Below are 14,531 nucleotides of genomic sequence, written 5' to 3' on the forward strand. Positions count from 1 at the left end.
TTCTGTATGAGAAAGATGATCTCGTGGGATCACAGCTTGTCTGAGAGCTGGATTTTGCATCTGTTTCAAATGGGATGTGAGTGATGTGATATATCTGAATGCCTGCTATATCTTAGTGGAGGGAGATCGACCTGGAGAGTACTCTTCATTCTTTTAAATCTAAAGCTTGTTGCTATCACCGGTTTTACTCCCCCCAAAAATGGATCTAGAGTGCAGGTAGTTACTCTTTGGATACTAACAGCAGTATACTTTCTGTAGTCTCCATTCCTACTAACCTGGGCTGGATGATTTCTTCTCTGGGGCAAAACCTGAAGACTCTAGCTCTGAGGTAATTCTTTAAGGACCACTCGTGTCCTGAGGCACCTGAAAGATCCTTATCTGAAACATTCTACTCATTGTCAAGGACTCTAGGAGTCTACTTCATTAGCCCTGACTTGCTCACTTGGATAAATGCCTTGGGAATCACACCAGCCCTTGGGGCCCTTGTAGAAGTATCCAACCCTTTTTCTGGTTCTTAATATCCAGACAAAAAGATATGCAGTCCCCTGATTCAGCCACTTCATATGTTCGGTACTTTGCCCAGCTGGAGCACTGTTGGCACTGGACCGTATCTCCTTTTCATTTTATTTAGTTGGGGTTTTTTTTCTTTCTCTGTTTTTTGATTGGGGTTTTTTTGCTTGTTTGTTGTTGGGATGGGGTTTTTTTGGTTGTTGTTTAGTGATGTTGTTTATCCTTCGAAATATGAGCTTAGGTAGAGAATTTTCACTCTTCTGCACTTCCCTTGTGGACTGTAACTCTACAGGCAAGTAGAGACCAAGCTTAGCTTCCTAAGAGCCTAGATTATATAAAGGAAGTGTTCGAATTTCTTCCCTAAGTGCTGAGATGGCTAGGTTTTTATATTTACACAAGGGACTGCCTACTCTGCCTTTCTGATGTTATGACACACTTATCGCTTTCAGGCAAACTTGAGATATTTATCTAAGGTTCTCATGCCAGCAGCTATTCTATGGTCCTAAAAGTATGTGGAGACTACTGTAAAAGATACCTATTTTGCTCTCATGGAGTTGAATCTCCCATTTGGAGATCTCCTTTACATCTATTATGAGTAAATTAAGCTGAGACTTTTTATGTAACAGTAGAAGAGTCTACAAGGTTATTTCACTGTTTCTACTCACCTGGCATTAAGAATAAGTTTTCTTCAATTTTACTTGTTCCTCTGATGTAAGCCAGCATACAGAAGGGAGGTCACATATACCTGATTTCTCTTGGTCCATTGACTTTTTTTTTCTTCTGAATTGTATCTTGTAGGTGTCTCTGATAGCGAGGGAAAAGGCCAAGTTTCCTAGAAGTGGCTGATAAGATGAGGATCACTAATATTGGGATTTCTGTGGCGATACGTCTCTTTGCTTTACTGCCAAAGTGGCCAGTTATCATACTGTATCCACCTAACAGATAGTTGCATCTTCAGAATGATATTTGAAGAGTGAATGCTGTTTTGTTGAGGGTTTTTAAATGTTGAAATACCACATCTTTGTTGTCACAGTAGTAGTCCTTAAATTCCATTCCAAGTCACAGAATCACAGAATCACTAAGGTTGGAAAGGACCTTCAAGGTCATCAAGTCCAACCATTAATCCAGCGTCACTGTGTCCCCTAAACCATGTCCTGAAGTGCCACATCCACAAGTTTTTTGAACACTTCCAGAGATGGTGACTCCACCACCTCCCTGGACACCACCTGTTCCAATGCTTGACTACCCTCTCAGTGAAGAAATTTTTCCTAATATCCAATCTAAACCTCCCCTGGCGCAACTTGAGGCCATTTCCTCTTGTCCTATCACTAGTTAGTTGGGAGAAGAGACCAACACCCACATTGCTACAACCCCCTTTCAGGTAGTTGTAGAGAGCGATAAGGTCTCACCTCAGCCTCCTCTTCTCCAGACTAAACAACCCCAGTTCCCTCAGCCACTCCTCATAAGACTTGTGTTCCAGACCTCTCACCAGCTTCGTTGCCCTTCTCTGGACACGCTGCAGCACCTCAGCATCCTTCTTGTAGTGAGGGGCCCAAAACTGAAAGAGTTTTGAAAACGGAAAAGAGTTTTGAGTCGCTTTTGAAAGAATTTTGCTAAAAGCTTGTTTTCTGCTGTTGTAAATTGTAGCATGCTACTTTGTATGCTTGTTGTTAAAAATAATCAAACAAAAAAGTGACTTAATGTAAATTTGAAGTATTAGCGTTATAATTTATTACAAGCATGCTTGTGTAACATGATCTGCACTGTTCCCACTTCCATTAATTCTTTTTCCACTCATTCAAAATCGAGTCTGCCTTCTCTGCCTTCTTTAACATCTGTCAATGCTGGCAACACTGACATCAGTCCCACCCTTTTTTTTATTCCCCTCCCCCTTTTTTATTGTACTCCTCAAGCTTGAGGATACCATCTTTTGACCTACCCTGTAAATGGCTGTTCTGAGCATTTTTAAAAATGACCAGAAGACAATGAATTTTTTGTACTCCCCCATGTTACATCTCTAACGACAACTTCTTTATGTAGTTTTAAAAAAAGAGCTTCTGAAAGCAAATACTAATTTTTTGATCAACAGTCATCTTGGGTTAAGCATATGTTGGAGACCTTGAGCACAACAGAATTAATTTTGAAACTGCAGGATTAAGACAAATATGCTCCTGTTGCATTACATTAAGTTTCTTAATTAGTCCAGACAGCTACTTACATAGTAGAGAGAGTGGTCAAGCATTGGAACAGGCTGCCCAGGGAGGTGCTGGAGTCACCATCACTGGAAGTATGGTGATTTGGATGTGGTGCGGCGGGACATGGTTTAGGGGGCATGGTGGTGTTGGGTTAACAGTTGGACTTGGTGATCTCAAAGGTCCTTTCCAATCTTAATGATTCTGTGATTATGTAATAATGAGATGTTACTTAGCTCGTGCATTAGAGACTTAAAAGACACAAAAGAATGCTTTGCTTATTTGTTGAGATTTAGCTTGTATTTTAGTTACCAATTTATACTTAAAAAGAAGTATTTCCTATGATCAAACAAGATCGTAGAATCTTTGGGTTGGAAGGGGTCTTTAAAGGTCATCTAGTCCAGCCCCCCTGTAATGAGCAGGGACATCTTCAATAGATCAAGTTGCTCAGAGCCCTGTCTAGCCTGACCTTGAATGTTTCCAGGGATGGGGCATCTACCACCCCTCTGGGCAACCTGTGCCAGTGTTTCACCACCCTCATTGTCAAAAAATTCTTCCTTAGATCTAGTCTAAATCTACCCTCTTTTATTTTAAAACCATTACCCCTTGTCCTATCACAACAAGCCCTGCTAAAAAGTCTGTCCCCCTCTTTCTTCTAAGTCCCCTTTATGTACTGGAAGACTGCAGTAAGGTCTCCCTAGAGCCTTCCCTTCTCCAGGCTGACAACCCCGACTGTCTGAGCCTACCTTCATAGGAGAGGTGTTCCATCCCTCTGATCATTTTTGTAGCCCTCCTCTGGGCTGTCTGCAAGAGACCCATGTCTGTCTTGTACTGACTTGAAGCTGAAATGCTTTTGGGAAGAGCTATTCAGCTTGTCTGAAAAGTGCGCAGGGAAACTTTAAAGCTATTTATGATAGGTTTTCTGCTATAATTCTGCTGGAAGATTAGTGTATTTCTGAAATGCATATGAAACTAAGCATATTCATTCTCTTCATACATCTAAATAAAGAAAATGGAGCTATGTTATAGTAATTTTAATTTTCTTTCAGGCCCAGTTTGGAACTTTATCAGATTACTTTGAAGCTCTGCGCAAAGAAAGCAATTTGGGTGAAAAGAGCAGCAATTCATTTTTCCCCGTTTTAAGTGGAGACTTCTTCACTTATGCAGATAGAGATCATCATTACTGGAGTGGATACTTTACATCGCGACCCTTCTATAAACGACTGGATAGAGTCCTGGAATCCTACTTACGGTAAATACTGCCATCCATTAAATTCATAACATATGTCTTGGCACATGAGAGAGATGAATGTGTAGGTACTCTAAATCTCTTGGACAGATGGAAAAGTGATTTTGAAATGCACAGTTTAAGTTTACTTACATTACAGATAGCCTAAATGGCCCCCAAATGATGTTCTTGTTACAGTCAGTGAATCTGGTTTTTTTTTTTTAGTAAATTCACAGAAATACAATATTTTTTCCATCCAAAAAAAAAAGTTCTAAAATACTATTCAAGTGATCAACAAGTCCTGATTCCGTGAAAATAGCAGGTAGTATGCTTTTTATTTCTGTATCAGATTTGGGTAGCTGTCAGCTCACTCTATCTACTGTGAACTCTTTTAAAGAAAAATATGAATGTGTGAGTTTTACAAGGGTTGTTAGAGGCAGCTGAAAAGTCAAGAACATTGTGTGCCAGGTCATCTCAGATTATAAGGTACTGGTCTGCTGAAAAGTGTTTGCATCTTGTTTAAAGAAAAAATTACTGCTTAATTTTGGTAACAGAGTATTTAAGTGGCTTTCCCTTGTAGCAGCTGTAGATAAGATGCATTGTAAAATGACTTAACTGTATTTTAAAGCTCCAGAAAGAAATCTGGGACAGATGCTTATGATGTACATCCTGGACATTTAATCTTGGAACTTGGAAATTCTGTTTCCAAAAGATTATTCGTCAAAGGATACTCTTTGTCTTCTGGAAGGACCCTTTGGAGTACACCTTCTATTCTTCTTTCAATGCTTCTATATATTATTCAGACCATTTTGTGCTAGAGAAGAACTTCTGTAGTGCTGAGAAATCCTTCCTTAAGGATTTCTTATAATTTTTTTTTGTGTCGTAATGGCTGCTGCAGTAGTGGAACGAGCAAGTGAAGTGTGGCAAAGTAGCATTTTGGGGGCAGATACAAGCACCTTTCAGAAGAGAAACCTCTGCGTCTAGCAGAATTTGTTTTCCTTCTTCTAAGGAATCAAGTCTTTACTCTGGTAAAGGAGAGGCTTTGCAGTCTTGGGATGCAGCTACTCTGTGATCTGTAGTAGCTGTTTTTCTTGTAATGAAAGTCGCTTTTTCTAGCCCTCTGTCTGCACTCTAGAATACAGAGTAAGAGACCTGAAGATATCAAGAAAATCAGTGAATAAGAAATGAAAGCAATAGAAAAACTAATAAATGTGTAAGGGGAAGTGAGGTCAGGGGCCTGAGAATAGAAAAGTGTTGGGGAGGAGGCAACGTGACATAAGTTTGAAGACATTTCATTGACCAGCAAGGAGAAGAGCTTCACAAATGGGAAAGCAAAGACTTTGAGGAAGGAGAACTAAAATAAGACCAAAGCTGAGAGGAGTAACAAAAAACAAAGCAAGGATCCCTTTGGCAGAAAAATGTAAAAATAATATAGTGAGGAGAAGTTATCAGAGGAGTGACTTCTGCAGTGGTTTAATCAGAACTTTGGAACTGTGCAAGTGTTATACTTAACTTATGTACATAACCAAGAATGTTTGAAGATTATGAAGAGGGCATTTTAGAGGTTAATAATAGGAGGTAATAGGAACTTTGACAACCATTCAGAAATAGTTTGGAAATAGAGTATCAAGCATCACTATGATTTTCTTAGAAGCATTTTACTTTTTACTTACTGTAGTAACATTATAAATATTAATTAGCCCAGCTCTCATTAGCTTGTTTATTGCAAGAATCTTCGATTTTCAGTGAAAACATCCTTGTCCAATACCACTATTGGAAAAGACAAGATGTACAGGAAACAGGACAGATTATGTCCTTATAAACTGAGTTCCCTACTTAATTTTTTTCATATTTTTGCCTAAATTCACATAACCACAGAATCATTAAGGTTGGAAAAGACCTTTAAGATCATCAAGTCCAACCACCAATCCAACACCACCATGCCCACTAAAACATATCCTGAAGTGCAATGTCCACATGTTGTTTGAACACTTCCAGTGATGGTGACTCCACCACTTCCCTGGGCAGCCTCTTCCAATGCTTGACCACTCTCTCCATAAAGAAATTTTTCCTAATATCTAGTCTAAACCTCCCCTGTTGCAACTTGAGGCCATTTCTTCTCGTCCTATTGCTAATTCCTTTCTGTTTGTTAAAATGCACAGAGGATTCAATTTTCTTTTAGCTGTATCATAGCCTATTTTATCAACAATTTTACTTGTGTTTAATTTATTGTCATTTTTCTGTTTTTCATTACTTATATTGCAGAAAAGTTCATATGGATTGCTTTCAAGTTTGTTTATACTATAAATCTTTTTATACTGTTAAGAGATTCCTTCATGTAAGCATTTCAGTTAAGTTTAACTTCTGAAAAAGGTGCTAGACTTAGAGATGTGAAGAATCTCTGGAAGAAAACTAAACCTTCAGTCTTACGATTTAAAATGAACTATGTTTCTTAAAATGTACCTGGGAAGTTTTTCATCTTTCATTATCCTCTGTGAATAAAATATAAGAACAAAATGTATAGATGTGTTCCTGTCAGTTTAACACCAGTTTTTTTGGCAGTTTTGCTTTCAGAGATGTGGAGAATCTTCAAGGATGGCATATTAGCTGTGAGGACAGCAGAATTAGGGGTTTTGTCTTTTATTTTTCATTTTCTTTAAAGTCAGAGGAAGTACATTATAATCATAATTAATAACGCTGTTGTCCCAACCTTGTCATTAAAATTAAGTTCTTTTGGAGATAACTTATATCCATCTAGTGTGTGTGTATGTTTGTGTGTATGTATATATATGTAGGGGAATGAACCACGAGCAGGAGGTAAGTGCATGTGTATGTATCCTTTACCAAGGATGAATGGTTTTATGTTCCAGCAGTATCAGAATTAAGAAGTACTTCATGGCTACTTAATAGCCAGGAAACAGTGTGCAACCTCAGGAGCTGCTATGATGAGTAGCCATTTAAGCAAGAAGAGAGTTGGTTCTTTGGATGTTTTTTTTCCTGTTTTTAAAAAAGTTTAGGGGTTGAGTATTAAAGAAAGTGCATGGAAGTTTAAGGATTTTGTAATGGAGATTGACATCATTGATTTGAGACATAATTGATTTTTCAATCTTAAGTGAGAGAATGATGAATTAAAGTAGTTCGAAGGGTGATGAAATCAGTGACCATAAATTTGTTCAATGTAATAGTGGAAAGATGCAAAGAATGGCAGCGTAGTTGGGGGCAAGTTAGGAACACATTCTGTGATTTCATTCTTAACAGATGTGATCAGGGAAAAATAATGGTAAGTCTGCAAAGAAGATTGTTGAAATAATTCAGAAGCAGGATGTGAGCTGCAGTGGTATTTCTAACTGTACAGATGGATGGAAAAGACCACATCTTGAGAGTGCAGAAACTCTAGGGAAAATTATTTATTTATTTATTGAGGTTAAATATAAAGTAGACCTAAAGGTAACCTAGCGCAGGCTTTAAGCAATTAATGCAGCAAAATTTGGTTTATTTGCAGTTTCTTGTTTCTTGTGTTTTCACTTCTGAGTGTCTTTCATCTCTGGCCGTTGAACCATTCTGATGTGTAGAATAGCATGAGACTTGAAAGAAAAATTCTGCATCTAAGAGACTGATGTACTGAATGGATTTGTAAAACAGAATCAGTTATTTTTCTGAAAGGCAAAAGAGTTCTAAGTGTTCCTTATAGAAATAATGGATTTAAAGTGAATTTCTGGAAGCAGTATGAACTGAAAATATTTTTACAGCTTCATTTTAATGTTACTTTGTTTGGTTTTCAATTTGTTTTCTTGTTTATTAATAATGGACTTCTCTATTAAAAAAAAATTGAGGTGGATTTTTGGGAGGGAAATCTAACCTGTATTTTGAGGACTAGCATTTTTTGTGTTCTGTACTTCATAGCTACAGTTGGGTCAGTGTTTAGTGGCCAAGTCAAATATTTAAAAAAAGATAAAACGGTTAGACAGGGTTTATCTACTAGATGAATGTGGATCTGATACCTTGTTAACTACAGTATGCTTGTTTTCCTTTCAAGTGAAGCTGTAATTAAAAAAAGTAGGAGGAATACATAGATGTAGGAATTTACACTAAGCAACAGTAAAATCACAGCCATTAAGCTTAAGTGCACTAGTAATAAGAAAAAGGAATTACAACTTTTAACACGTGACCTTAGTTTTGTGTGTAGCTTCTGAGAAGTTATCTTACCAGTAAGAGCAAGATTTCATCCTATTCCTCAAATACTGAAAATATGAAAATTGAGTTATTATATGTGCAGTATACCATTCAGTTTAGTTTGACACATGCTACTTGCAGTTCTTACATAATTGTCACTTATGTGACCCATAAGACAAAGAGGCCAAACTGAATCCGAAAGTATTTTTTTAATGTTAACAGTTAATATCAATGCACAGACTGAAAACCCAAGTTGAGAATTATTTTAAAATTCGTTATTGCACCTAGTTTAAATTTGAACACATGCACATACAAAAATTAATGTATTTTCCTTTTTTATACTTTTTTAAATTTGCATGCTTACAAGTTAGTTCTACATTTGTTTCAATAACATGTTATTTTGCTGTCTTTGCTTTTTAAAACATTAACCTATATCTTCTTGGTTTCTTCAAACACTTGAGAAACCTTCCTTCAGCTCAAATAAAGTTTGAAAAGGAATCTGACACTTTTCAGACTTACAAAAACAGAACTGTAACATTTTAGGAAAGGGACATGGGAAAAGACGTTAAGAGATGGTTTCCAAGAATTTTGGCAGGCACCATTGTTAGTCAGATATTCATAATGACTGGCAATTATGGGGTTTTATTTTTGTAAAATGAATTGAGATTCTCATGAAGCAGGTGAGAACGTAATGGTAATATTTTAGTGCTAGGCTTTTGCATAAGAAATAGGAAGGAAGGGCTCTGCATTCTGTTCAGTCTAAGGGTTTTTGAATCCAGTGTTCTCACTGTTCAGGTGAATATAGTGAACAGGTGCATGAACTGCCTAAGTCTTCAGGAGACTTTAGAGTGCTTAAAGTACAAATAGTAGAATAGCTATTATATGGAGTATACAGATCAATATATTTCTCTAAGATAGTTTCTTGTGTTTAATAAGTTGTTTTTTGAAATGGGAATTGTGTGTCACCTGTAAGGCAGTCTATTCTTACTCATTCTAAGGTCAAATATGTATACCTCACACTTTTATGAAAATGGTATGTTACTTTGGCATATTTTTTATTTTGAAACTTTATTTTCCATCACTGAAGCCTTGCAGGAAGCTTACATAGTTTAAAAGTAGTTGATGATGAAGTGCAGCAGTGATTTTTAACTGTTTGAAGATAGAAACAGGCTGAAAAGTACAAGATTAAGGTTTAAAGAACTCACAGAACTAGGTGTGAGGAAAGATGTAAAAACATCAATTCATTCTTTAGGTAAAATGTATGTTGCTCTTTTGCTTTTTAAAGCTGTATAAATATTTGATTCTTCTCTGCAATTCCAGGGCAGCTGAAATCCTCTACTCCTTCGCTTTGGTACAGTCCAGTAAATATGAGAAGATGAATGTGTTTCCTTCAGTGGATAACTATAAATTGCTGACAGAAGCTAGGAGGAACCTTGGACTCTTTCAGCATCATGATGCTATTACAGGAACATCTAAAGATTGGGTAGTTGTGGATTATGGCACCAGGTAATTTATTATAAATACATAAACTTAAATCTTAATTTCCCTTTGCTTTTTTAAAGCAGAAGTATTTATTTAGAGATACAGATTTGCTATAGCTAGCAACATACTCAGTACTGAAAGTGTACTGATACTCTACAAGAGAATTGGTTTTGATTACCTGTGCTCTTCTCATTTATGAAATATTTTTTAACCCTCTGAAGTAAGAATTTGATGTCCAAACAAAATTTCTGAGGTTTCAAAAGAAGCTAGGTAGACACAATACTCGAGTTCTTTAATAACAGGGCTGTTATTTTCTGCAGTAACTATTGCATAGGAGAACATTTTATATCTGTCTGTGCTAAGCAATGATCAGAAGACATGCTAATTTAAGCATATGTTCCTTGAAAAATCCCACATCCTCTGTAACTTTCCTTTCTTCTTCATGTTGCCAGTCTCCTACTTAATTTGTCTGTTGCTGTTTATTGCTGTGATACCTGACGGGTAGTTGCTTTCTCAGTACTGACAAATTATCCTGCTAGCTATTTTGTGGAATTTTTTTGAAGAGCGTATGATATATATCTATATATATGTCTGTGTATATATATACTTGAATTATGCATTTGTTCAGAAAATTATTACATATTGGAATATTAAGCACTAGTAAGTTTGATTAATTGAGGTAGATAATGATAGACGGTTGATGGTAGAGCATGCCGATTAAAGAAGCTATTGCTTTGAATACCTCTAAAATACACTTTCTGGGTTTAAACTACTGCATTCATGACAAGTATTTTTAAATTCCATTAATTTCTTGATTTTTTTATCTATTAAAGCATAGGTATAATCAAGGTATAAACATATGCAATGAATTTGTTATGACAGTAAAATAAAGTTTTTTTTTCACTTTACAAATAAAATTCCACAGCGCTCTTATTTAAGAATTTGTAAACCTTGTGTCAGTAGAAACAACGGAAATAATGATAATAATTTAAATCTTTGTGTTTCTTAATGTTTTTCTAATCCTGCTTAATGGCAATCTTGACTTTGTGACCAGCATTTCGGGCTTCCATCCACTATAGATAAAACAAACATAGAAAACACAAACTTTCCTAAGATTAGCATTTTGAAAAAGTACTTGGTATTTTGAGGGTGTATGTTTTGTAGCACAATAGTGGGTTGGAGATATACCTCATTTTCAGAAATTCATTTTGTTTCTGCATTTTGCAGTCTGGTCACCCATTACAACTAACTGTTCTTAATTTTATGCTATATTGATATATAAAGTTACATTTATTTTTCTGGAACTCATACTTTCGAGTTCTTTAATCTTTTGATACAGATGTTATCACATTGAATAAAAAAACCTGAAAATTAATACTTTAAAATTTTTAACAGGCTTTTCCACTCAATAATGAACTTGAAGAAAGTGATAATTGATTCTGCACATATTCTTATCCTAAAGGATAAAGGCGCTTATAATTATGACACATCAAGTCCATTCCTGAAGATGGTAAGCTGTCTTTCTTGATTTTCTCCAAAAACAAAATGTGAACTATGTCTTTCCAATACATTTTGAGTGTCATGGGAAAAGTTAGGATGAAATTTGCTGCTAATACCTGCTTAGTAATATGCAGGTATTAATTGAATATTAATTGAAGGTATTGGAAAGGAAAAAGTGAAAATTTCAGGAGTTAATGCTGAAAAACCCCATACACGTAAATGGGCTTATTTTGTTCCACTTTGTGAATCACATAGTAAAACCAGGTGGTGCAATTTTCTTGTGGGCATAAATTTGTTGGTGACATCAGTGACATGAGTATGATACGTGAATATATAACAGTATGCAGTCCTATAATTTGACTTTCCTACATTTGTTAAGTAATAAGCAAGAGGAAAATTTCCATCCTGAACATAAATCAAAGCTGTATTTGCAAAACTAGGTTGAGACAAGGAAGGCCTTGTGCTTTTTCCTTAGCTGAAATTATTCAAAACGGGAATCTACAGATGATAAAGTCAGCAATAGATCCCTACATGTAATTTTGAGACTCATTTTACAGTGAAAAGCACCTTGAAGAAACACACTTGCTAATATGGTTTTCTTTGAGGATTCTTAGTTTCTTCACTTTCTGAACAAAAGCTCTGTGCTATGATAGCTAGGTATTCTTAGGAAGTCTACCTAAGTCCATACAGCTGGAATAGAGAGGAAACGAGGCGCTTTAGTTTCTTTGTGCATAGACATAGTGGGATTAAGGCAATCTTTGTTGTGTGATTACCTCACACTTTTAACTAACATGACATATATTTTGCTGGCTGTGCTGGTTGTGTTATACCTTGAATTATTCTTTCAGTTACATATATTTTAAAAAACTAGAATGTTGAAGTAGTTCATTAAACATTTTATGACTTTGGTACTATCTATATGTGCATGTATATGCATGTGGGTGTCTGCGACAAGTAATGTAATTTTTGTCCTGGTTGGAAAGGCTAACAAATTGAATGTTCACCTTCATAAAGTAGAACTATTTTGAAGTTGTTCCTGGAATGAAGTTTTCACTTCTGCTCTGAATTACATTGGACGACGTTGTGATGTTACATTTTGCTAAACATTCATTATTCCAGTTCTTTATGAATCTGGATTAATGCCACTGGCTTGCAGAAGTACTAATTGCTGTTTAAGCTGTCTACTGCCTGGGAGCATACTAAGTCAAACTCACTATTTTATTACCACTGTGAAAGCAGAAATGAAAAACAAAGTTCTTACCTGAATGAGTTTGTTATATCTATATAAAACAGAAAAAAAGGTGATTACAGAAGCAGATTATGATTTATCCATATGATATACAGTAGCTGCAGCATATCATAAGCCTGGTATTCCCCAACATTACTTTGGTTACCATGACAAAAGGTTTTTAATGTGGGATTTGTGAAATGCTAATGGGAGAACTTCCGGATATTTACAAAAAACCTTTTGCAAACCTTAAGTAGAAAGTTCAAAGGCACCTGTTCTGAAATACCATCAGAGTATTTTGGTGGCTGGTGAAAGCGGACATCAAGAATTGCACTGGGATGGGCATTCAGAATAAATGCTGAGAGTTGAGAGAGACAAATGATGAAGACTTTAAAATTGAAAATGGCTGTTGTCTCTGAGGGGTGAAGAAGGGAAAAAACTGGTCAAAGGAATGTAGCAAGAGACTAGCAGCATTCTAGTAGCTGGGGAAACAACCAGGGGAAAATTGTCGTTCTTGAAGCCAGGAAAAAGGAAGCTGGAAATGAGATGTGATGGAAAGATTCCAGAATGGTATTACGATGTTGCTTGCAGTGTGTTTCTGCTATTCTTAATTAGTTACACACAAAAGCATCATGGTTTTGTCAGCTAATAACTGAGTACTTTGTACATTATGTGTAAGTTTTACAAACAAAAACAAGCAAAAAATTCATGGCTTGGAAGACAACACATTGAAACACAGAAGAAATGTAGAGATCCCTGAGCTCCAACCTATAAAAGTAAAGCTATGCAACCATTGCTCCATTTCTGTGTATTAGTCTTATTTCAAATGCAGAAAGAAAACTTTGTGAAGTGGCAATAGTTGGATTTGAAAACCAAGATTTTGAGGATGTTTTGGAGTATTCTGAGAAACTGAGTTTTGCACTTCAGTCGCAAAATCTATGGTTGTCACCATTATAGGAATAAATAAGAATGTAACAGTATATCAACAGCTGGGCTGTTCTCTTACTTAAAAACTAATGCAATAGTGACAGCAATGGCTTGTCGCTATCTTGTCTTACTGGAAGTGAGCCCTGGGTCATATTGTATTTAAGAAAAGCGAGAAACTAGTGAAAAATATGTATTCATAAATATTGTGAAACAATTCTTCTAAGTAGTTTATATCACATAAAAGTCATCACACACACCCCAAATTATGTTTTTAAAAATTTTCTTTATGTACAGTATGAGGTAACAATGAGGTATGACAGAAGACTAAACTCTAAATCCTTGTGCTAAATATACAGGAGTGTAGTGTTTCAGAGAGTCAATTTATAGGATGAGAAAGTTAATATAAATATGTGATGAGTATCTGAAAAATTTGAAGTTAATGATTATAATGTCTTGTATGCAGAAAATGAAAACATGGGGGTAACAATTTGATTATGGTATCTAATAAGAGACATTTAATGAAAGCAAAGGTTTCTCAAATTGGTTGAACTGGTCAAAGTGAGCCTTTTTCTTTTGTTCAATCTGTAGTACTTAGTTTATAAACTTTTGTGGTTCATTGTCCTGTGTAACATGCTGAAGCAGCCTTCTGTTTATGGTATGGCTACTATGGTTTTGTACTTCATAAAGTTTGTATAATAGGCAAAGTTAATGTATTATACTTTTAAGTGTATTCAAAAGCAAATTCAAAGATGTTCTCTTGTAGGATGATGTTCAGTCTTCCCAAGATTCTTTGCCACACAAGACAGTTATAAAGCTGACATCGCAACCGAGGTAAATAATTTACATATTACTTACTGTCTGAGATTCTTTTAGCAACATGTGTGTTTTCACTACCAAGCAGGTTTTTATGCCATTTAATTTTTTTAACTTTCACTCAAAATAAAGGTAAAATAAAAAAAAAAAGTCCAAAATACATTTTATAAAGGTAAAAAGGTAGTCTGGCATATTATGCTAATACTATTACATCTATCTGAAAAGAGGACACAACACTTTAAAATTAGAGAAGTTTCTCACATACCACTAATTCAGCTGCAGCAAGTAAAGTAGTCTGTTTACTATGTGCTTTTACAGCACTGTAATCCTGTAACAAATTATGCCTGAGAGAAGCAGTATAAAATTCTAATTAAACATAGTTACAGCTGGCTGAATGAACACTATGAGCAAAACCTTAGTTTTTATACGGCCTAAAAATAAAAATATATAAATCACAGAATCATTAAGGTTGGAAAAG

The 14,531-nt window shown here is 35.6% G+C and overlaps 1 protein-coding gene across 1 annotated transcript in view; it reads left to right on the forward strand.

The window, feature by feature from the left end:
* MAN2A1 (mannosidase, alpha, class 2A, member 1) overlaps window positions 1–14,102 on the forward strand; it is a 37,782-nt gene extending 23,680 nt beyond the window's left edge. Inside the window, 4 exon segments of the mRNA XM_010290459.1 lie at window positions 3,752–3,954; window positions 9,424–9,609; window positions 10,981–11,095; window positions 14,004–14,102. Of these exon segments, the coding sequence (XP_010288761.1) occupies window positions 3,752–3,954; window positions 9,424–9,609; window positions 10,981–11,095; window positions 14,004–14,102 (603 nt within the window).
* The last annotated feature ends 429 nt before the right edge of the window (window positions 14,103–14,531 follow it).

The sequence above is a fragment of the Phaethon lepturus genome, unplaced genomic scaffold (genome assembly GCF_000687285.1).
Source record: "Phaethon lepturus isolate BGI_N335 unplaced genomic scaffold, ASM68728v1 scaffold21477, whole genome shotgun sequence".
NCBI classification, from domain to species: domain Eukaryota; kingdom Metazoa; phylum Chordata; class Aves; order Phaethontiformes; family Phaethontidae; genus Phaethon; species Phaethon lepturus.